This window comes from Dipodomys spectabilis, unplaced genomic scaffold, assembly GCF_019054845.1.
Source record: "Dipodomys spectabilis isolate Male_0828 unplaced genomic scaffold, ASM1905484v1 ptg000366l, whole genome shotgun sequence".
Classification (NCBI taxonomy): domain Eukaryota; kingdom Metazoa; phylum Chordata; class Mammalia; order Rodentia; family Heteromyidae; genus Dipodomys; species Dipodomys spectabilis.
Window position 1 is genome coordinate 299712 of NW_024871043.1, and position 22855 is coordinate 322566.

General features: G+C 46.8%; 1 protein-coding gene across 1 annotated transcript in view; it reads left to right on the forward strand.

Moving 5' to 3' along the window:
• The window catches only part of Iqck (IQ motif containing K), an 81967-nt gene that overhangs the window by 360 nt on the left and 58752 nt on the right, over nt 1–22855 (forward strand). The window contains exons 2-4 of the mRNA XM_042666638.1: nt 6265–6326; nt 7402–7531; nt 8392–8489. Coding sequence (XP_042522572.1) covers nt 6265–6326; nt 7402–7531; nt 8392–8489 — 290 coding nt within the window. The remainder of the gene's footprint in view (nt 1–6264; nt 6327–7401; nt 7532–8391; nt 8490–22855) is intronic.

Below are 22855 nucleotides of genomic sequence, written 5' to 3' on the forward strand. Positions count from 1 at the left end.
GCCCTGGGCGGGAAAGACGGTGGACAGCGCCCCCAGGTCCTGGACTCGAGCCCCAGCACCGGCTCTCTTGGTCTTTGTCTCCCTGTCCTCCCTCCCTCCCTCCCTCCCTCTCTCTCTCTCTCCTACCTTCTTCCAAAAAAAAAAGCCGTGCACCAGGGACTCTCGCCTGTAAATCCTAGCTACTCAGGAGGGTGGGATCTGAGGATCGCGGTTCGAAGCCAGGCCGGGCAGGAAAGTCCGTGAGACTTTTACCTCCAATTAACCACCAAAGCAGCCAAAAGTGGAGCTGTGGCTCCAGTAGTAGAGGCGCTAACTTTGAGCAAAAAACTCCGTGACAGAGTCCAGCTCCTGCGCGCGTGCGTGCGCACACACACACACACACACACACACACACACACACAGTCAGGACCCTTCTTCCTCCCCGCCCCCCCAGCGTCTACTGGGATCCCGGGCACCACGGACACACACACACACACACACACACACACACATCAGGACCCTTCTTCCTCCCCACCCTCTACACACACACACACACACACACACACACAACACACGCACATCAGGACCCTTCTTCCTCCCCACCCTACACACACACACACACACACACACACACACACACACACACAGTCAGGACCCTTCTTCCTCCCCGTCCCCCCAGCGTCTACTGGGATCCCGGGCACCACGGACACACACACACACACACACACAAATGTCAGGACCCTTCTTCCTCCCCATCCTCTCCTCCCTGCCCCCCAGCGTCTACTGGGATCCCGGGCACCACGGACACACACACACACACACACACACACACATCAGGACCCTTCTTCCTCCCCACCCTACACACACACACACACACACACACAACACACGCACATCAGGACCCTTCTTCCTCCCCACCCTACACACACACACACACACACACACCCCACACACACACACACAGTGTCAGGACCCTTCTTCCTACCCACCTTCTCCTCCCCACCCCCCAGCGTCTACTGGGATCCTGGGCACCAAGGGTAGTTCTAAAGGAGTACTGTGGTGTAGATTCAAAAGTGCTTTGCATCGGGGCTGGGAAGGTGGCTCAGTGGTAGAGCGCTTGCCTTGCATGCATGAGGTCCTAGGTTCGATTCCTCAGCACCACATAAGCAGAAAAAGGTGGAAGTGGTGCTGTGGCTCAAGTGGTAGAGCGCTAGCCTTGAGCTGAAGAGCTGAGGGACAGCGCCCAGGCCTACAGTTCAGGCCCCACGACCAACAAAAAAAAAAGAATCAAAAGTGCTTTGCAAACCTTTAATTTACTGCTAGAGCGCAAATAGGATTAATTCAACAAGGTTGGGTGTGTGTGTGTTGTTTTTTTTTTTTTAATTTATTTTGGTACTAGTTTCCTAGGCTGTGAGCTTCTCAGGGTGATGACACATATTTTTCTTTTCATTCTTCTTTTTTCTTTCTTTGAGACAGTCCCCCAGTGGAGTCCAAAGTGGCCTCAAGCAGAAAATTCTCTTGCTTCACCTTCCCAAGGGAAGCTGGGAGAAACGATATTCTGGTGGCCACCATCAGCACATTACCTGTCTGAAACAGCACTAAATAGAACTCTCAAGAAATCCACTTCATGAAACATGGCCAGCTTCTAGCCATGTGTAGTTATTGAGTTTTGACTCTGTGTGTGTGTGTGTATGTGTGTGGTACTGAGGAATCGTACCCAGGGCTTCATGCATGCTAGGCAAGCACTGTACCACTAAGCCACATTCCCAGCCCTGATTATTAAGATGTGCTTGGTGCAATGGAAGAACTGAATTTTTTTATTACTAGGGTTTGGACTGCGGGTCTTATGACTACTACATAGGTACTCTGTCATCCAGCCCAGATCTTTTTTTGCACTAGGTTACTTTTTTCAGATAGAGTCTCATATTCTTGTTTTTGTGTTTTGTCCAGGCTAGGCTTCCTTCCTCAATGACTCAGGAGTCGCTGAGATTACAGATGTGAGTCACTTCACACTTTCTTATTTTACTTAATTTTAATAAATCACCACATGCTTTAGCTCACAGATCAGTAAATATTTTCTGAATGGAAACAAATTACTGCACTAGTACATGAAGGAGGAGAGTTACCTATCAAAAGAAATAGAGAAGGTGGGTCCTAGTGGCTCCTGCCTGTAATCCTAGCTACTCAGGAGGCTGAGATCTGAGGATTGTGGTTCAAAGCCAGCCTGGGCAGGAAAGTCTATGAGACTCTTACCTCCCTTTAACCACCAGAAAACCAGAAGTGGAGCTGTGGCTCAAGTGGTAGAGTGCTAGCCTGGAGCAAAAGAAGCTCAGGGACTGAGCCCAGGCCCTGAGTTCAAGCCTCATGACCAAGGAAAGAAAAGTGCCAGAAGCATGACTCAAAGGGCACCTGGCTAGCAGTGGCCCTGAATTTGAACCCCAATACTCCCTCCAAAAATCCTAAACATAAAACAACTGAAATTGTGTGTAATGAACATAAAATGAATGCATTAAGCTTAAAGGAAACATGAACAGGAATTATGTAACTTTATATTTGAGATTAAATGTTAGTTTTATTAGGATGATTTCAATGAAAAAGTAAATGATGACAGACCCATCAGAAACTCAAATTCATAAAGACAAACCACAATATAAATAAATATATGACTTCAACAGGCATGTGCCCCTGTGCATGGGACTGGAGGTGAGGTGGGGCAGATATGTGTTTTGCTCTCACCTTTTGGTAATGACTAATGACTTGGTATTCTCCAAAACATGTGTTAAATAAACATCAATAAACTTCTTTCCTTCCAAGACTTTTGAATTGAGTCTGAGAGTGACTTTTAATATTTATGATTGACCCAGACTGAGTCTGTTTGGGACGCACGGTTTTCTGTTTTGATGTTGCTGTGATTACTGGTGTCAGTGTTCTCTTTATTGCCTGTGGTTCATTGTTTAATCAGCCAAACACTGTCTAGCTCAGCTCATCAGACCCAACACTGTTAGACAATCTGATCCCTCATCCTACCTACCAGGTTCCAGTACAGATCAATTCTGAATTGCAAGTTCCTCTGGACAACACCTGAAGACAACACCGGCCTGCTCAGCTCAGCTTATCAGTCTGCACGTATCACTGGCTTTTCTCATTGCCTGGTCCCTGTCTTTATTAGCTATTCCCTCAATACCCTCTGACCTGTCATTTCAGCATAAAAGCCCATCTTGTGCCATCTTTAGCACCTATCAATTTGCCTTTCTCTCATGCAAGCTTCTAGAAAGAGCCATACTATTTTTTTTTCTACCACTTCCATTCCCATCCTTGTCTGCTCAGGCCACACTGGCTTCTAGCACATTCTTCCCTGGCCCTAGGCATTTCTAGACCTAACAGCTTTTTTTCTGACTCAGTGAAGGACGCTGTCATCTATTCAGATGCCAGGTCCATACTAGGTTCACTTACACACATTCCTTGCCCTTCCCATGATCCAGTGTTCATTCACTGGGCCCTGGAGTTTCCACTTAACAGATTATTGAGATGGACAACCATTCCCCTTAAAGTTTATTTAAAATGCACATAACTAATTTCTTGGAATTCTATTTATAAGCTTCAATAACGTGGCGACTATAAACACTTAAAATATATTTGATTTCCTTAAGAATGCTAAGGGTGGGGGCTGGGAAGGTGGCTCAGTGGTTGAGCGCTTGCCTTGCATGCCTGAGGCCCTTGGTTCGATTCCTCAGCACCACATAAGCAAAAAGAAAAAAGCTGGAAGTGGCGCTGTGGCTCAAGTGGTAGAGCGCTAGCCTTGAGCTGAAGAGCTGAGGGACAGCGCCCAGACCCAGAGTTCTGGCCCCACGACCGGCCCCCCCCCAAAAAAATAAATAAAATAAAAATAAAATGAGGCTGGATGTTGATGGCTCATGCTTGTTATCCTAGCTACTTGGGAGACTAAAAACTGGAGGATTGAGGTTCAAGGTCAGCTTAGGCAGAAGAGTTTGCCAGGCTCTGTTCTTAACCCATAGCTGGGTGACTGGTGCACCCTGAGAATTAAAAGGTTGTATGCTTGAGCAGTTTGACCTAGTCTGGGAGATTTAGAGCGAATGCATTGTATATTAGTAGATTCATGGAAAATATTTGGTTAGATCTATGGCAAATTTAACAATGCTGATAGGGTTACAATGGGATTAGATATGAGCTTCACTCTATATTAGGCAAGTCAACATTCTCTGAATTTTTTTCCCAATAGGTTGGTATTGTTCCTGCTTCTGGACATAAATATAAATATATGTAGTTTATCAGAAACCCAATTAGGTGGTTTTCACACCATCTCAGTGGTTGTTATGGCACTATGGGGGAGGGGCAAATTCAATACTTGCCTGAGGAGGTGGTGCTGTAGCTCAAGTGGTAGAGCGCTAGCCTTGAGCTGAAGAGCTGAGGGACAGCGCTCAGGCCCAGAGTTCAAGCCCATGACTGACAAAAAAAATAAATAAATAAATAAAATACTTGCCTGATGGGGCTGGGAAGGTGGCTCAGTGGTAGAGCGCTTGCCTTGCATGCCTGAGGCTCTGGGTTCGATTTCTCAGCCCCACATAAGAAAAAAGAAAAAAGCCGGAAGTGGCGCTGTGGCTCAAGTGGTAGAGCGCTACCCTTGAGCTGAAGAGCTGAAGGACAGCGCCCAGGCCCAGAGTTCAGGCCCCATGACTGGACCAAAAAAAAAAAAAAAATACTTGCCTGAAAGGGAAGATCAGGTTGATAAGTCTAACACAGCCCCCAAAGTTCTCAACCGCCTCTCACAATGTCACATGTCTCAGTCATCTGCACACCAATCAAGACCTTTCTGTGAAAAGATTCTCCAGATGTATCTAAAGTTGTTAGTGTATTTTAGGGAGGTTACTGTAGGTGAGCCCTTGGAAGAAGTCAGGTTCAGGCAGAAGTGACTCCCCACTGTCTTTGAAGTAGCACCAATCCTATGTGCGCTGCCCATGGCCAGGAACCAGATGTGGCCTCAAAGGACCTGAGCAGTCCCCAGCTGACAGCCACCAAGATCACCAGGATGTCAGATCGACAACTGCAAGGAAAAGGACCTTAACTCTCAACCAAGGTCACAGCCATGCACAATGCCTAGCATCTGATCATATAAAATAATATTTACCAACATGAACTCCAGAAAACAGGGATTTCTTTGTTGCTGTTCTTGTTTTCTTTTCTTTTTTAAATTTTTTTTTTTTTTTTTGGTCCGGTCGTGAGGCCTGAACTCTGGGCCTGGGTGCTGTCCCTCAGCTCTTCAACTCAAGGCTAGCGCTCTACCACTTGAGCCACAGCACCTCTTCCAGATTTTTTCTTTTTTGCTTATGTGGTGCTGAGGAATCGAACCCAGGGCCTCAGGCATGCAAGGCAAGCGCTCTACCACTGAGCCACCTTCCCAGCCTCCTTTTCTTTTTATCTTGGTTTATCTGTCTTTGGGAGGACAAGTGGGGATACAAATGGAGGGACAAAGGGTGAACAAATGCAACAGTAGTGTTCACTGTTGAAAATGAACTATACAACTTGTGGGTATGGATGGGAGGGGAAAACTGGAAAAGAGTGAGGGAAGGGGTGACATTGTCCAAAAAGAATTATACTTTCAAGCTGGGCACTGGGGCTCACACCTGTAATCTTAGCTACTCAGGAGGCTGAGATCTGAAGATAGCAGTTCAAAGCCAGCCAGGGAAAGGAAAGTCTGTGAGACTCTTATCTCCAAGTAACCACCAGAAAACCAGAAGTGGCACTGGGGCTCAAGCGGTAGAGCGCTTGCCTTGAGCTGAAGTGCGCACGGACAGCACCCAAGCCCAGAGTTCAAGCCCCACAACCGACAAAAACCAAAAAGAATTATACTTTCAGCCAGGCACCAGTGGCTCATGCCTGTAATCCTAGCTACTCAGGAGGCTGAGATCTGAAGACCACAGTTCAAAGCCAGCCCAGGCAGGAAAGTCTGAGAGACACTTATCGCCAATAAACCACCAGAAAACCAGAAGTGGCACTGTGGCTCAAGTGGTAGCCTTGAGCTGAAGAGCTGGGGGACAGACCCAGAGTTCAAGCCCCATGACTGACAAAAAAAAAAAGATACTTTCAGCAGTAGTTGTTGGAGCCTGTAGCACTGGCATTCTTCATGTTCCTCTCTGTTCAGTGGTACTTTTGGTGCCTTTACTTAACCTCCCTCTCCATTCTCTTCCTCTGCGCTACTCAGAGAAAATTGACATCACAACACACACTGAAGTGTGAACTGAGGGTGTTTTTTCCCCCCTCCTTTAGAGTATGAAGCGGAGCTGCCTTCCTTTCTAGAATGTAAAGTCAAACCGGAAGCTGCAGTTCCTGTGAGTATTGATTAGGCCTCAACCTTCATCAGAGGTTCTGAAGTGAGAAGGACACAGGTAGCCTGTGAGGATCCAGTGTCCAGAGTTGGGGAGGTGGGAAAGGGAAGGCACTGGAGCTATGACTTGAACACAGGTCCCTGCTAGCTGCACTGATGGGGTGACTGCATCTCTTCAGTGGGTTGGGTACTCATTGCCTGGATCATGGGATCTTGGGTGTCCAGCACTCTGTCTGTGTTGGGGCCAGATGCAGACAGAGCAAATTTGTCTGCACACCTGGGTAGGATAGATGAAGACTGGAAGAGAGAGGCCAGGCCAGGCCAGGAGGGGAGAACCTTGGAAATAAACCTTGAAATTAAATAAACACTTAATGGAGCTAAAAAAAATTTTAAGTAAGGCTCTGAACCAGGTACTGGCAACCCATGCCTGTAATCCTAGGCTAAGATCAGAGGGTCATAGTTGAAGCCACCCTAAGGCAGGAAAGTCCATGAGACTCTCACCTTTAATTAGCCACCAAAAAGCAGGAAGTGGAGCTGTGGCTCGAATGGTACTATGCTAACCTTGAGCACTTAAAATCTCTGCGACAGTGCTCAGGTCCTGAGTTCAAGCCCCAGGACTGACACATGCACATGGATGCTGGTATGAGGGACATGTCCTCATGTTGAGAGGTATGGGCAGAGGGCAGGCCTATGGAGCCCTGCCAGATCCTCACTTTACCCATTCTCTCCCCTTTTTCCCCCTCTGTGCCTGGCAATTCTGACAGCTGAGGCCCCTTTGTGGTGGGAAGAGGAACTTGAGTCCTTAAGGCTTGTTGAGTGCTGTGCCTACCTCTTCCCTTCACTTGTGGAACCACCCTTCATCCTGCCTATTTTGGACTGGCTGGCCAGTATCTTCCCCACAGATAGCCCTCTTAATCTTTTCTAGAAAAAAAGTCATGTCTCAGGAGTCATGTCTAAGAAGACAAAGACCTATAGCCATAAAGTCTGACCCAGAGTTGTATTCCCTTGTAAGTTTGTCTTTAAAGACTGCAATGATTAAACTGTTTCTATGAATTAACTCTGCTCCCTGCCCACACCAGGTTTCCCCACTGGAGGAATTGGTGTTTCCCAGCATCAGGGCAGAGCATTTAGTGCCGGCAGCCCAAACCCCTGTGGACTCACATGTACCCTGTCCTCAGAAGGAATTGGTGACACTCGATCCAAAAACATGTAAGAAAGAAACTCCAGTGTCATCTTTTATCATTGGGGTTGTAACATTCTAGAACCATGAGATAGGGAAAGGGGTGATTAGATAGACCTCAGAGAATCTTCCTAAATGAGAATCCTTATTTCTAAAAGAAATCCCCTCATGCCACTGATTTATCTTGAAGTTTAAAATATAATAGAGAGGGCTAGGTGTCATGGCTCACACCTGCAATCCCAGCTACTCAGGAAATGACAGATTAAGAGAATCAGTAAGATAAAAAGTTAGCAAGACCTCTGTGTCAGCAAAACAAGCCAGAGGTGGTAGTACACATCTATAATCCTGGCTACTCAGGAAGCATAATATAGAGGACTGTGATCTGAGGCTGGCCTGGGCAAAAATTGCTAGTTCCTATCTGAAAAAGCCTGGGGCATGTCTTAAGGGGCAGAGCACCTGTCTGTATAGGTGTAAGGCCCTAATTACAACCTCCAGTATCACCATAAAAAATTTGAGATGATAATAGCAATGCGCATACTCTTGACTAGGTGAACTATAAAGGAGAAGGAAAGGAAGAGGAACAAATGCAAAATGGGGAGAAAATGCCTTGTTGCTCCTCCCTGAGCTGTAGGCTGGGGGTCTTCCTCCCCCAGCTCCTCAGGCCCACTCCTTGTACCTGGCCTGCTGCTGGTGGTTTGTTCTGTGCCTGCACCCGCATGTTGGGTCTTGGCCACTCACTGCCATGGTCATTATATCTTTCCCCCAGCTCCCGTCTCAGCACTCTTTCCTTATACCCCGGGGTGGTACCAAAGCAGCAAACATCTCTCCAGATAAACATGGGTCATTTGGAATCTGCAGTAGGAATGAGTTTGTTGTCTATTTATTTTAGGCTCCCCCAAAGAATATTTGGAAAATTTCATCTTTCCAGTTCTGCTTTCTGGAATGGTCAGCCTGCTTCACCAAGCAAAGATAGAAAAGTGCTTTGAGGTGAGTTGTATGGCCAGGGTCTCTTTATTTCAAATTCTCAGTTACTCCCAAATCAGAGGGCAGCCATGACCTTAGTGCCATCAAGTTGTTGCATTCAAAATGTAACAACTGTGGCTGGGAATGTGGCTTAGTGGTAGAGTACTTGCCTAGAATGCATAAAACCCTGGGTTTGATTCATCAGTACTATGTACACGGAAAATTCAGAAGTGGCACTGTGGCTCAAGTGGTAGAATGCTAGGACTGGCAACAACAACAGCAGCAGCAGCAACAAAAACAACAAAATTAATAGCTTCCATCTGTCTAGTCACCAGGGCCCTGAAGAGAATATCCCCTTGCGTGGCATCCCTCCTGCCCTTCTTCTGTGCATCTAGCATCTCCTGGCTTTCTCAGGTTTTCATTCCTGTGTTGTGTGAACTAATGAAAGCACTCCTCACTTCTCATTTGGCTCTGATTGTTCCTCCTGCTCTAGCTTCTCCACGTGTACCCTGTGCCCACTGTCAAGCAAGCAACTCATGCCCAGTGTTCAGTCTACCAGGACTCATCACATTTAATGGGGCTGGGAAGGTGGCTCAGTGGTAGAGCTCTTGCCTTGCATGCATGAGGCCCTGGGTTTGATTCCTCAGCACCACATAAGCAAAAAGAAAAAAGCCAGAAGTGGCTCTGTGGCTCAAGTGGTAGAGCGCTAGCCTTGAGCTGAAGAGCTGAGGAACAGCGCCCAGGCCCAGAGTTCAGGCCCAGGACTGGACCCAAAAAAAAAAAAAAAAGACATTTAATGTTGGCCAAGCCTCTGGTCTGTGTCAGACCCTTTGCAGAGTGCTGTCACCCAGTTCCCCCTGTTCCTGTCAGTAGCTTTCTGCACATGAAAAAAATGGAGGGTGGCAGAGCCTCACACCATGATCAGGGGCAAGTGGCAGAGCTGGGATTCAAATCCAGATTAAATGTTTCAAAATGACACTCAAAGGCTGGGAATGTGGCTTAGTGGTAGAGTGCTTGCCTAGCATGCATGAAGCCCTGGATTCAATTCCTCAGTACCACATACACAGTAAAAAAAAAAGCCAGAAGTGATGCTTTGGCTCAAGTGGTAGAGCACCAGCCTGGAGCAAAAGAAGCTCAGGGACAGTACCCAGGCCCTAGTTCAAGCCCCAGGACTGGCAAAAAAAAAAAAAAAAAAAGACACTCAAATGTTAGCAGACTGGAAGCCTAATTGATATGACACTTCCTGGAGCCTGGAGAAGCAATCCCAAGTTAATGGTGTCCCTCAGTTGGAGTCCCTGTCTGAGAAGAACCTGTGCCTGGACCCAATGCTGCTTTTACATGCTGAGGAGCTACTTTATACACTTTATACACGTTTTGGCAAACATTCTGTTTTTCTGTGAGGCCTTGTCATTACATGGCCCTTGTCACCTCCTAGTCACCACGTTAGAGCTGTCTCCAGCTGGCTGCCCCTTGATCCACTCAGCCCAATACTCCTCACAGGCCTCTCTCTCTCTGATACCTTGTCTCTTCACCTCAGGCAGACCTGTCAGAATTTGGATAGCAAATCATGTCAGCCTTCTGTCACTATAATGAGACACCTGAGACAAGTGATAACACAAAGAGATTTACTTCCACTTACAGTTTTGCAGGTTCTAGCCCAGGATCAGTTGGCCCTATTGCTTTGGGCCTGTGGCAAGGCAGTACCTTATGGTAGGAGTCTGTGGTAGAGCAAAGCCAGGAATGGGCTGGAGTTCCATAGCACGCGCCCTCTAACACCTTTGAGAGCAAGCATCACTCAGGAGATCCAGCCTTTACCACATGACCCTTTGGTGGGGGAGGCATCCTTTAAGGAATAATTTGGGGTGCCGCACTGTCCCACAGTACATTGTTTGACAAAGAGGCATTCACACGATGAAGCAAGAGCACCAGCCTAGCCTTCTCCTGTCTGTCTCCTGCCCTTGATCTGCCTCCTTCCCAGGCACTGCCTCCAGCCACACTGAGCCAGTCCTTGTCCCCCACTCACACTCACTTCCTTGCCACTGTTCAAACATGCCTTCTTTCTTCAGAAGACACTTCTTCCGCTCCTCTTCCCCACCTGTTTCAGTTCTGTTTTGTTTTTGTGCACTCAGCTCCATGATGCCTATCTCAGACTGGCAGTTCCCTGCTAGGCCCAGTGCTCAGATTTCAGAGAATTCATCTGTTCCTCGTTTTATGGCAAATTAAGATAGCTTTGATTAAGACATTCTTAACCCACATGCACATATACTTAATTTTACACATGCCAGTCTCCATTGATATTTTAAGAGCCTTGAGGACAGATTCTTTGATTTCCTTGGTCCCCCTTTCAATGTATATTGAAATGTATGTTTCCATATATATTGTTCATGGTGAGCATACAGTTGTCCCCAGGAAAGCACTGCTGTGCCTGAGCCCTGACTATAACCCACATCTCTTCTCTATATGGGACCCATCTCTGGAGAGGCTCTGATGGAAGAAGGAGAAAGAGGTCACCCATCTAACTCATGAGTTTGGCTAACCTGGGAGAAAGAGCAGCATGTGGTTCATGGCACTGCCCCCCCCCCAACATACATTTGCTATTATGCAGTCAGTAAATTGGGTCTTGGTTCAGGGTGTAATTGTTAGAAGCAAGACTCTGGAATCAAAGTTGCCTAATTTTCAAGTTTACCTCTCTAGGTATGGTGGCTTACGCCTGTAATCTCAGCTACTAGGGAGGTTGAGGCAAGAATCATAAATTTGAAGACAGGAAGGGCAACTTAGGGAGACTGTCACAGATAAACTTTAGACGAGGATGGAGCTGTAGCTGAGGGTAGAACCCTTGCCTAGCATGCATGAGCACCTCCATCCCTGTGGTGACACAGCAGAGGACAGAGGTGGTCATGTTCGTGGCCATGTCCTAGCATGCTATTGGCACCACACAGAGTGCCCAGGGCAGGCCTCGAGCATGAAAAGTTCTCAACAAAGGTCTCTTAGTTATCATGAGTGCTCCAGGGGAGGGGATGCAGGGGGGAGAGGGGTTGTACCTATTACCTCAGTGGCCTTGCTCTTGCTGGCAGGTGACCTCAGAGCCTGGCCGTGTTTCTTTCCCAATGTACTGGAGTTGGAGGTTGTCTTCAAAGTAGCTCCCAGAAATGCCGATGGCTTCTATTCATAGCTATTTTTGGGAAAACAGATTACCTTTCACTACACAATCTAAACTGCCTACAATTCTTTACTATTGTTCATTCTCTGCTTTGACTTCCCTGGCCCACTTAATCCTGACCACTTTCATAAAGAGCTGCATGGTCTTCTCTCTGTGGTGTTAAACAGGTGGCAGGCGTGGCAGGCTGGGTGGGGGTAAGGCTGGAGAAGTCAAGGAGGGCGCTCTCAGCCTGGCCCCTGCTGTTGTCCCATGGCTTTGTCTCTCTGGCTTCAGTTCTTTAAGTAAAGTGAGAAAACCAGACTGTCTCACAGTCCCAGCTCTGGGTGTGTCCCCTTTGCTATCCTACTGTTGACCAAAGTTTGTTAGTGAGCTATGTCTTTAATCAGACGGAGCACAGGATGGAATCTAAAACAATCAAATGGCCACAATGGCATGTCTCTGTTGTCATGTGAAGAATATCTGTAAGTAGGCAAAGTGGCTCAGAAATAATTGTTTTCATCCAGGCTACATGGCTCAAGCCTTTAATTCCAACTACTTTGGAGGCAGAGATCAAGAGAGTTGTGGTTTGAGGTCAGCCCAGACAAAAATGTTAGCCAGACCCCATCTGAACAAACAAGCTAGGTGCGGTACTGTGCACCTGTCCTCCTCATTATGTGGGAGGCTGTAGAAGGAACATGGTCTGAGGCTGACCCTGGATAGAAGAGCAGAGCCTTTTCAATAAAAGCAAAAACCCTAAAAGCTAAAAGGGCTGGGGTCTGGTCAAGCGGTAGAGGAGATACCTAGCATGCAGAGGCCCAGAGTCCAAACCCCACAACCAGAGAGTGACAGAGAAAGAAAAGTTCTGTTCAACAAATATACATGGAACCCTTCTGTGTGCCGATCATGGCACCCAGTCCCTATGGGCACAGAGAGGTCAGTAGCTGTCCTAGTCCTCCAGAAAGCCACAGGTATGGGGGCTGGTCAAGGCTTCCAGGTGGGTGGGAAGGTGATGACAGGTTAAGGTTCTTGCTTTCCTCCTGGGCTTGCCACCCCCCCCTTTTTTTTTTTTTTTGCCAGTTCTGGGACTTGGACTCAGGGCCTGGACACTGTCCCTGAGCTTCTTTTGCTCAAGGCTAGCACTCTGCCACTTGAGCCACAGTGCCATTTCTGGCTTTTTCTGTTTATATGGTACTAAGCAATTGAACCCAGGGTTTCATGCATGCTAGGCAAGCACTCCACCACTAAGCCACACTCCCAACTCATGGGCTTGCCATTTTTCTTCCTCTGAAACATGAATGAACAATAGCAAGAGGGAACTTGAGGCTGCAAATTTGATTTCTCCACCGTGGGGCAGCTGGAACCCTTTGTATAGTATTGTTGTACCTTACCCAGCTGTTCCGTTGATCATTTAAACACAATCAGCTAACAGGTCCAGTCACGAAGATTTTACCTTGCAGGTTGCCCAGCTAATGTTTGTCCATAAATAATGTTGTAAGGAGGAGGTTAGTAACACTCTCAGTCTCCAGGCAGCGACAAAAACTCCTTTAAAGCATCCGAGAAATTTCTATTTGTATTAGAGATTAATGAGTCAGGCCTTGGGCCAAGCCATTTCTCATCTTTGACATCTGTAGCCCAGCAGCTGGCGCCCTGTCAACACCAGATGCCACATGCTTGTGTGCAGTTTACGTCTGATCAGGAAAGACCACGAAAGCTGTGCAAGCTCTTAGGACTGCTGATAAACTCTGCAGGCAGGCAGGCACTCTGGGGTTCAAAATCCTGGTGGGGGCTGGGTATGTGGCTTAGTGGTAGAGTTGCTTGCCTAGCATGCGTGAAGCCCTGGATTCAATTCCTCAGCACCACCTAAACGGAAAAGGCCAGAAGTGGCACTGTGGTTCGAGAAGTAGAGTGCTAGCCTTGAGCAAAAGAAGCTCAGGGACAGTGTCCAGACCCTGAGTTCAAGCCCCAGGACTAGCAAAAATAAAAAATAAACCCTTGCAAGTGTGCCCAGCTTGTTTCCTCAATTGGCCCAGGTACTGGGAGGGAACTGGAAGTATTTCATAATGTCACAGGCACCACAAAAACCACCAGCTTCCCACCCACTTCCTTCCGGTCAGGAGGCAGTAGGAAGCTCCGTCTTTGAATGCCACATGAGTGTACTGCAGGGGAATGCTCCTTTCATTTCCTTAGGTATTTTGTGTTTTTGTTTTGTTTTTGCAGCATTGGGGATTGAACTCCAGGCTTTGCACTTGCTAGGCAAGCGCTCTACCACTTTAGCCACACTCCTACACCCTAATCTTAGGATTTCTTGATCAAAGCTAATTTCTTCCATCCCATCTATCTTTCATGAAATCTTAAAGGGTTATTTTTTGTTCGTTTGGTTTGGGTTTTGGTGCAGGTACTAGGGTTTGACCTCAGGGACTGGGAGCTATCCCTGAGCTTTTCACTCAAGGCTGATGTTCTGCCACTTGAGCCACACCTCCACTTCTGGCCTTTTGGTGGTTAATTGGAGATAAGAATCTCTTAGACTGTCCTGCTCAGGCTGGTTTTGAATTTTGACCCTCAGAATCTCAGCCTCCTGAGTATCTAGGATTACAGGTGTGAGCCTGGTGCCCAGCTGTTAGGAATTTTACAGTGTAGGAACTGAGTTCTGAAAGAAGGAATGACTTAATTGCATAGATAAGGTCACTGAGCTGAGATGTCTGTGAGTGCTTCCAAGAGATGACTGAGGCAAGTAAGATACTTGAATAGTTGCACTCTGTGTGTCAGGAGGCCCACCACCCAACCCTCAGTAGGACTCTGATTTTGAAATGGCCATCCTTCCTGGAGTACTTCCTATATGCCAGGCAGTGCTTTACACTGTGATCTCACTCAGACATCACAAGAACTCTGTCACAATTTTTGTGACTGAGGTCCAGCGAGGTCCCCACGTTCATGACTGCTAAGGGGAAGAGCTAAGGTTCAAACCCAGGAATCTGCCTCCAGAGCTGACATTCATTCATACCCTGTCTCATAGTAAGAAGACTGCTGGTGCTGAAAATAGTTCCCATTGTATGGTGGGGGCTATCAAAGAAAGGTGAATGTGTGAGCATTACACAGCGTGTCCATAAAGTGTTAAAACATCACATGGGGGCTGGGAAGGTGGCTCAGTGGTAGAGCGCTTGTCTTGCATGCATGAGGCCCTGGGTTCGGTTCCTCAGTACCACATAAGCAAAAAGAAAAAATCTGGAAGTGGGGCTGTGGCTCAAGTGGTAGAGCACTAGCCTTGAGCTGAAGAGCTGAGGGACAGCACCCAGGCCCAGCATCAGGCCCCACGACCAGACCCCCCCCCAAAAAAAACATCACATGGGGATGGAGGGCATGGCTCAGATGAGAGAATGCCTGTCTAGTAAGCACAAGACCTTAAATTCAATTCCCAGTACCCTCCCCTACTAGCAAAGGGCATGAAGCATCACATGGTACCTCTGAAATATGTGTAATTTTTGTGTGTCAATTTAAAAAATACTTAATGGGATTTTGGTTTCTGCATTTAAAAAACATTTCCCATATGGCTCAGATTTGCCATCAGAACTGGACTGAATATTGTGATTTTTTAAAAAACCCATACCTTCATAAGCAAGCTCCTCTTTTCTTTTTAACAAAGAGCATTGGTCACTTCATTCCCTAAACTTGGCTGGGAGTGGCTTTGGTTTTTCTTTTTTTCTTTTTTTTTTTGGGGTCCGGTCGTGGGGCTTGAACTCTGGGCCTGGGTGCTGTCCCTCAGCTCTTCAGCTCAAGGCTAGAGCTCTACCACTGGAGCCACAGCACCACTTCCGGCTTTTATTTCTGCTTATGTGGTGCTGAGGAATCGAACCCAGGGCCTCATGCATGCAAGGCAAGCGCTGTATCACTGAGCCACCTTCCCAGCCCCCATGGCTTTGGTTTTTCAAACTCAAAAATTCTTTTTCAAAGGACTAGGCTTTGAAGAGAAAGTTGAAAGGCCCTGTCCTGATGGGGACCCCGAGCTTTGCTTTCAAAATAAAGGGCCCTGGCTATGTGGCAGGACTTTACTTCTGTGGCCTAGATCTTTGTCCTTGGGGGCCTGGCATTGTGCCAGGTAGCTGTAGCAGCAGCCTTCTCTAACTGCCAAGTTGAGAAACATTGACATTTGGCCATAAGTTGAGTTTTAGTTATTATACACAGCACCAGTGTACATTCTGCTATGTAATAAACTTCCTCAAGAGTTTTGGTTTAAAATTACACTTTTTTTTCTCTCTCACTTGTGCAAGGTAACAATTGGGCTGGACTTGCTGAACAATTCTTTCTTTGGCAGCTTTCCTTTATGTGTCTGTGGTCAGCTACCCTGGAGGTTGGAGGTTGGAGGTCAGAGCCTGGTCTGTGTTGGCCTCAGTGGGATTGAATCTTCTCTGTTCTTGCTCTCTCAACCCCCAGCAGGTGAACGCCAGATGGTTGCTCTGGAAGCTGGGCCGGTTGCTAGGACTTGTATGGAGGTCAGCTGTCCCTTTGAAGGCAGTATTAAAGGAAGTCAAGGAAATCTCTTGATGAGAAGAGCCTTACGGACAAGGAAGGGTTGAGAATGGTGGCCCTTTGCCCAATTATCTACTACATTAAAAAAAAAAAAAAAAGGAAAGCTGGGCATTGGTGAGTCATGCCTGTAATCCTAGCTACTCAGGAGGCTGAGATCTGAGGATCACAGTTCAAAGCCAGCCTAGGCAGGAAACTCTGTGAGACTATAAATCACTCTCCAATAAATCACTCAGAAAACCAGAAGTGGCCCTGTGGCTCAAGTGATAGAGCACTTGCCTTGAGCTGAAGAGCTGAGGGATAGTGCCCACACCCAGAGTTAGAGCCCCACAACTGACAAAATAATAATAATAATATGGGGAGCAAGTGTTGTGCTATATACCTGTAATCCTAGCTTTCAGGAGGCTGTAGCAGGAGGATAAAAAGTTCAGGGTCAGTCTGGATTACATTGGAGACATTGTCTCAGTTCCATTCTTCTAAGAATCTAAGAAGGTATTAATAGTAATAAAGGTTCCACAGCAGATAGCAGGTTTGACTTCTAAATTGGTTACCTGTGTGCAACTCTCTCCTCTCTGGACTTGTAAAGCACAGGTGGGACTGTGGAGAGGTGTGACAAGCTCATGGTACAGGGTCAGCTCTGGAGTCCCACCACCAGGGGCCAAACTCCTATTCTTATGTTGATGGATAAGTGACTTTGGACATGGAATTTAGCTTCTGTGCCCTACTCTGCAAAGTGGAAATGACACACATAATGACATCACATAGTTGTGAGTTCCTGGCACATCAAAAACAGTGGAGGAGATGTCAGTATCCATGGCACACGGTTCCAAGGAGACCGCCATTGAGGAAAGACCACACATGCTCAGGGATGCAGAGCTCAGCCTTGTTCTGAGGATGCTGAATTCATGTTCTCCATAACGCCATAATGTACTCACTCGAGCACATTATCTGCCCTTTTGGCTTGGGAGAGTTGTCATAAGTTTTTGTTTATTTTTGGGGGGGGGGGAGGGAGGTATCACTATTTGCTCTTGGAAGACACATTTTTGCACAAAACTAAGGGCAGGAAAACAGCAGATCACAGGATGATTTAAACACGGCTGAAGCTAATGTGCACTGAGAACCTCTCATCAACTGAGCTGCAGAATGTCCCAGCTGGCTTCCAACCTCCATCCTCACATCTCAGCCTCCTGAGCAGCTAGGATTACAGGTATAAGCCACCCACCCTCAGCTTAACCCTTCTTTTGAAGTCTTGGAATTCTCCAGGCTTTTGCGGTCCTAGCTGCCTAAGAGGGATGCATAGAGTTGGGGGCTATGTCTGCCTGAGTTGATAAATATATGACCTTGAAACTCACTAGCATGGTGACCTTCATTTTCTCAATCTCCGATTCTTTCTGTATAAAATGTAAATTATAATACCAATTTCTTCACACAAGGGAGTTGATGAGGATTTAATGAGAAAATGTGCCGAAAGCCAATATTGCTCAGTGCCTGGCCACAGCTAAGCCAATTGCAGTCATCAAGTGACAGCATTAAATCACAAGAAAAGGTCTGGCTTGAAATGAGTATGTACATAAGGAAAAGGTGGGCTGGGAGGTCTCAGAAGCAGGTGCCTGATGGAGGGCAAGGTCCTGGGGACCCATAGGCAGGCTGGAAGCTTGCTAGGTCTGGGTCCCCAAGAGACTCCTTCAACAGTGAGAGCCTCGGGGTTTTTGGTTGTTGTTCTGCTGATCAGGGAGGTTCTTCATCATAGGCTGTACCTCATTGTGGCTGTCAGGAAGAATAAATGATGTGTCACTTAAGGAGGCAAATAGAAAGACATGACTAAACGGTGTCCACTTTGAGATTACCCTTGGAGTCTCAGCCACAAATTTTTGTTTTCTATTGATACTAGGGTTTGATCTCAGGGCCTAAAGACTTGGTAGGCAAGAGCTCTGCTGCTTGAGCTATGTGTGCCCCCAATCTCTTTTGCTTCTAATTTGTTTTAAGACAGGGTGTCTTGCTTCTTCATTCTTACTCTACTAAACTAACAAAAAAGTTGGAAATGGAGCTGTGGCTCAAGTGGTAGAGTGCTAGTCTTGAGTAAAAGAAGCTCAGGGACAGTGCCAGGGCCCTGAGTTCAAGCTTTCTGGCACTTACTGAACCAGCTCAGGCCACTTACCTGCTTTGGGACAAGCCCTGGGAGCCAGGAGAAATTGGAAGGCTAGGGAAAGAGCACCTTGGCCCCACCCCACCTCCAAGCACCCAGCTTTAAAATTGAGGAAGAGTTGAAGGTGCAGTTACTAAAAGGAGGCAGAAAGAATGCTATTCCAGGCTTCTATGCTATAAACTAGCAGAAAAGTAGCTGCAGTAACAAAGGGGATTAGTAGCTCAGAAAATTACAGGGTCCTGAGGTACAGAGGCTTCAGGACGGGCTGGACTCAGGTGTAGTGATATGGAGCTGAGAACCTGGTTTTCTTCTGCCTCTTCAGTGGGCTTCTCACAAGGTCTGCTTTGTCCTCAGGCCAGCTTCTGCCAGAGAAGTGCCAGAACCATACCACAGGCCTCCATTTGGCCTCCACCTTCCATACCATTCCAGGCAAGAAAGAACAAATTCTCTCAGAAGAACAAAGGACATGATTTCCCAGAAGTCTCAGTGCCATCTCTCCTGCCACATCCTGTCTCTCTGAAGGGATCATGTGTCCATTCTGGATTCGGGGAATCCCATGGGTGGGGTAAAGGGGGACCAGGTTGGTTTAAGTCTAGGTGGGAGGGTGGTGGTATTATCTGACTGCCTTATTAAGGCACTGTGCTGGAGGTACAGATGGGTGAAACGTCTGGAGGCCTCCAGCTCAGAGTTGGGGGACTCTGAATTAACCATAGTGGGACTGTGTGTGTGTGTGGCTCAGTTTTGTTTGTTTTTATCCTGGTGCTGGGGCTTGAACTCAGGGCCATGTGCTCTTGCCTGGCTTTTCCTCTTATGGCTGGTCCTCTACCATTCCTTCACTTTCAGCCTTGTACTATTCACTTGAGATAAATCTCCTGAATTTGTCTGCCCAGGCTGGCTTCCGTGATCCTCAGATCTCAGCCTCCTCAGAAGCCAGGATTACAAGCATGGGCTTCTGTGATTCAATTCTTTACTCCTAGTTGTGTAGCCCAGGGCCTGACCATAGCAGATGTCACCCAGCAGGGTCGCTGGTGCACCCTGCTTCATTTGGAAAGAAATCAGTTTTATGCATAAGTAAAGCAATGGTGGGAAAGTAATCAAGGCTCAGCTTTAAATGCAGATTAGATGTAAAGTCTGGGCAGAGGTGGTATGAATGCCATGTTTTCCACCTGTTCTCCCCACACCCACTTCTCCTTTGCCTCTTGGCAGCTCATCAAGTTTCATTCCTGCAAAGAGCACTGGTTAGTACCAGGTAACAATTCGAATCCTTTGATTGTGGTGGCATAGCACTAAAATTTGCTGCTGAATTGCTCATGATCATTTGTTGTAGTTGTTTTCCTTTTTTTCTTCTTTTTTTATTTTTTGCTGGTCATGGAGCTTGAACTCTGGGCCTGGGTACTGTCCTGAGCTCTTCAGCTCAAGGCTAGTGCTCTACCACTTGAGCCATAGCACCTACTTCCAGCCTTTTCTGTGTATGTGGTGCTGAGGAATCGAACCCAGGGCCTCATGCATGCAAGGCAAGCACTCTACCCCTGAGCCACGTTCCCAGCCCCGTTTTCCTTTTTTTAAAAACCAAATTACTGAATATCTTTTCAAATGTACAAAGGATAATTTAGCTCATTCAGCCTTGGTTCCACTGAACAGCAGTGAACAGGTGCCATGTATGAGGAGCTGGCCCTCACTAGACAACAAATGTATCAATTAACATCATGATCTCTGATGTTTCCAGCTTCCAAAACTGTGAAGAATAGATGTCTGCTGTCTATAATCCACAAGATGACCAACCATTTTTCTATTCCTTACAAGAGCAAAAGGTCTTAACCTACACAATCAACACAGTGGCACACCCAGCGATACTTAACTTCACAAACTCCCAGCATAGGCCTTTAGAAATATTTTTCCCTCAAACCAGGCGGGATTGGAAATCGCAATCCTTTTACCTTAATCTCTTAGTGCTGGGATTACAGATATGTGCTACCTTCCTTGGCTACTGGTAGACTGATAAAGACACTGAGCAGTAGAGAGATAGTTCATTGTCAGCAAGTGTTTTAATCTCAGAGAAGGTCTCCAGCTACCCCATTCACTACAGAGAATGGGGAAGTTGTTTGAGTTACTGGATAGCTAAGGGAACTAAATGGTGGTTAGGCCCCTTAGTTAACCAGTCTCCTCTTTCGCCCTTGGTGACAGTGATAACAGGTAGGTCAGGGCTGGGGTTGGGGGGGGGGGGTGCGTTCTGGTACAAGCCTATGGAAGGATGGGAGGGGCTTTCCTCTAATCCACCTGGGATTAGAGTGACATGACGCCTGACACAAATGTGGCTACCCTGAAGTCCATGCTAACAGCAAGGAAGCACTTGACTTGGGGTAGAGAATTAGATTGACTATTAGATATAGAGTCTATTGTTTTCAAATGTTAGTTGTTTATCTTCCCAGACTTCAGTCCTCTGCCTGTCTTCTCCTATATATGTGTCCAACATAAGAAATGGTCTTAAAGGGGCTGGGAAGGTGGCTCAGTGGTAGAGCGCTTGCCTTGCATGCTCGAGGCCCTGGGTTCGATTCCTCAGCACCACATAAGCAAAAAGAAAAAAGCCGGAAGTGCCACTGTGGCTCAAGTGGTAGAGTGCTGGCCTTGAGCTGAAGAGCTGAGGGACAGCGCCCAGGCCCAGAGTTCAGGCCCCACCACTGGACCAAAAAAAAAAAAAAGAAATGGTCTTAAATACTGTCTAGATTGAGCACATGTTAATTTCTGCCCTTTCTCTCTTTGAAGTTTGGGTCTTTTTATCATATGTACCCCTTACCTGCTTTATTTATTTACTTTTGGTAAATGTGTTAGTGAAGTTTATTAGGAAAGGAATACACTGTTAATAGACTGAAAGTCATCTCTAGGTAGAGAACAACCATGATTTTTACCCCAGCACAAGTATCATTAATGATTAGGGACCTGGAGCATTAAACCCCTCTCCAGGACAAACCATTGGGGCAGTCATTGTCCCTGGGGGAGGGAGGTTTACCAGTGACTTCAAGGCTGTGTTTAACTAAGTTACAAATCCATTGTTTTAAGAACTATTTGTTGACTCACCTTAGGCTATCTTTAATCCTTCCTGAGTGAGGTACTTAAAAAACAAAATGAAAACAAAAGTTTACTGGACCAGGGGGCCCCTTAGGCTGTTTTAAAAGCTGAAGGATAATGTTTTCTTAGAGACCTAGTGATCTCTTCTCCTAGTTAGGTCCCTTGGGTTTACCATCCTTTTCTCCTTGAGGGCTTGAGGTCCTAAAATCTGTGAGGGAACTGCCTGTCTTTGGTTACTGCCTGCTGATTCTGATTCCCGCTGAAGTCTGAAGTCAGGAATCTCTTTCCCTGGGTCAGCTGGGGTCTCAGTCTTGAATGATCTGCTGAATCATCTGGTTTTTTTTGTTTTGTTTTGTTGTTGTTTTTTGTTTTTGCCAGTCCTGGGCCTTGAACTCTGGGCCTGGGTTCTGTCCTTGAGCGCCTTTTGCGCAAGATAGCACTCTACCACTTGAGGCACAGCACCACTTCCAGCTTTTTCTGTATATGAGGAATTGAGGACTTCATGCATGCTAGGCAAGCACTCTACCACTAAGCCACATTCCCAGCCTGACTCATCTGTTTTATTACAATATGGTTTTTCCAAACACATAGGAAAGCCTTTGAGAGTGAATACTCCAGATTTTTATAGTTACCCATTTATTTGCTTTGTTCTGTACCTGTCCACTCCGTCCATTCCTCTAACCATTCACCTCAGAACTTGGGGTACATTTCAAAGGAGGGTGCAGGTTACTATCTTAGCCTTTGATGTATAGTGTTTGTTTTTTCCTTTCAACTCTAGATTTAAAAAAAAACCAACACATTGGGCACTGTGGCTCATGCTTGTAATCGTAGCAACTCAGGAGGCTGAGACCTGAGGATCCTAGTTCAAAGCTAACATGGACAGAAATGTCCTTGAAACTCTTTTTATTTATTTATTTATTTATTTTTTTTGGGTCCGGTCGTGGGGCCTGAACTCTGGGCCTGAGCTCTGTCCCTCAGCTCTTCAGCTCAAGACTAGCGCTCTACCTCTTGAGCCACAGCCCCACTTCCGGCTTTTCTTTTCTGCTTATGTGGTACTGAGGAATCGAACCCAGGGCCTCATGCATGCAAGGCAAGTGCTCTACCACTGAGCCACCTTCCCAGCCCCTGTCCTTGAAACTCTTATCTTCAAGTAACCAGTAAAGAGCTAGAAGTGGAGGCATGGTTCAAGTGGTATTCAAGCCAGCCTTGAGTAGAAGAGCCAAGTGAGAGCTTCAGGTTCTGAGTTGAACCATGCGCCTGTGCACGTGTGTGCACACACACTATTTCCCTCCACCCCCCGGTTGTGGGGCTTGAACTATGGGCCTGGGTGCTGTCCCTGAGCTCTTCAGCTCAAAGCAAGTGCTCTTAACGCTTGAGCCACTGCCACTTCTGGTTTTCTGGTAGTTTATTGAAGATAAGAGTCTCATGTACTTTCCTGCCCATTCTAGCTTTGAACCATGATCCTCAGATCCGAGCCTCCTGAGTAGCTAAGATTACAGGCGTGAGCCATTGGTGCCC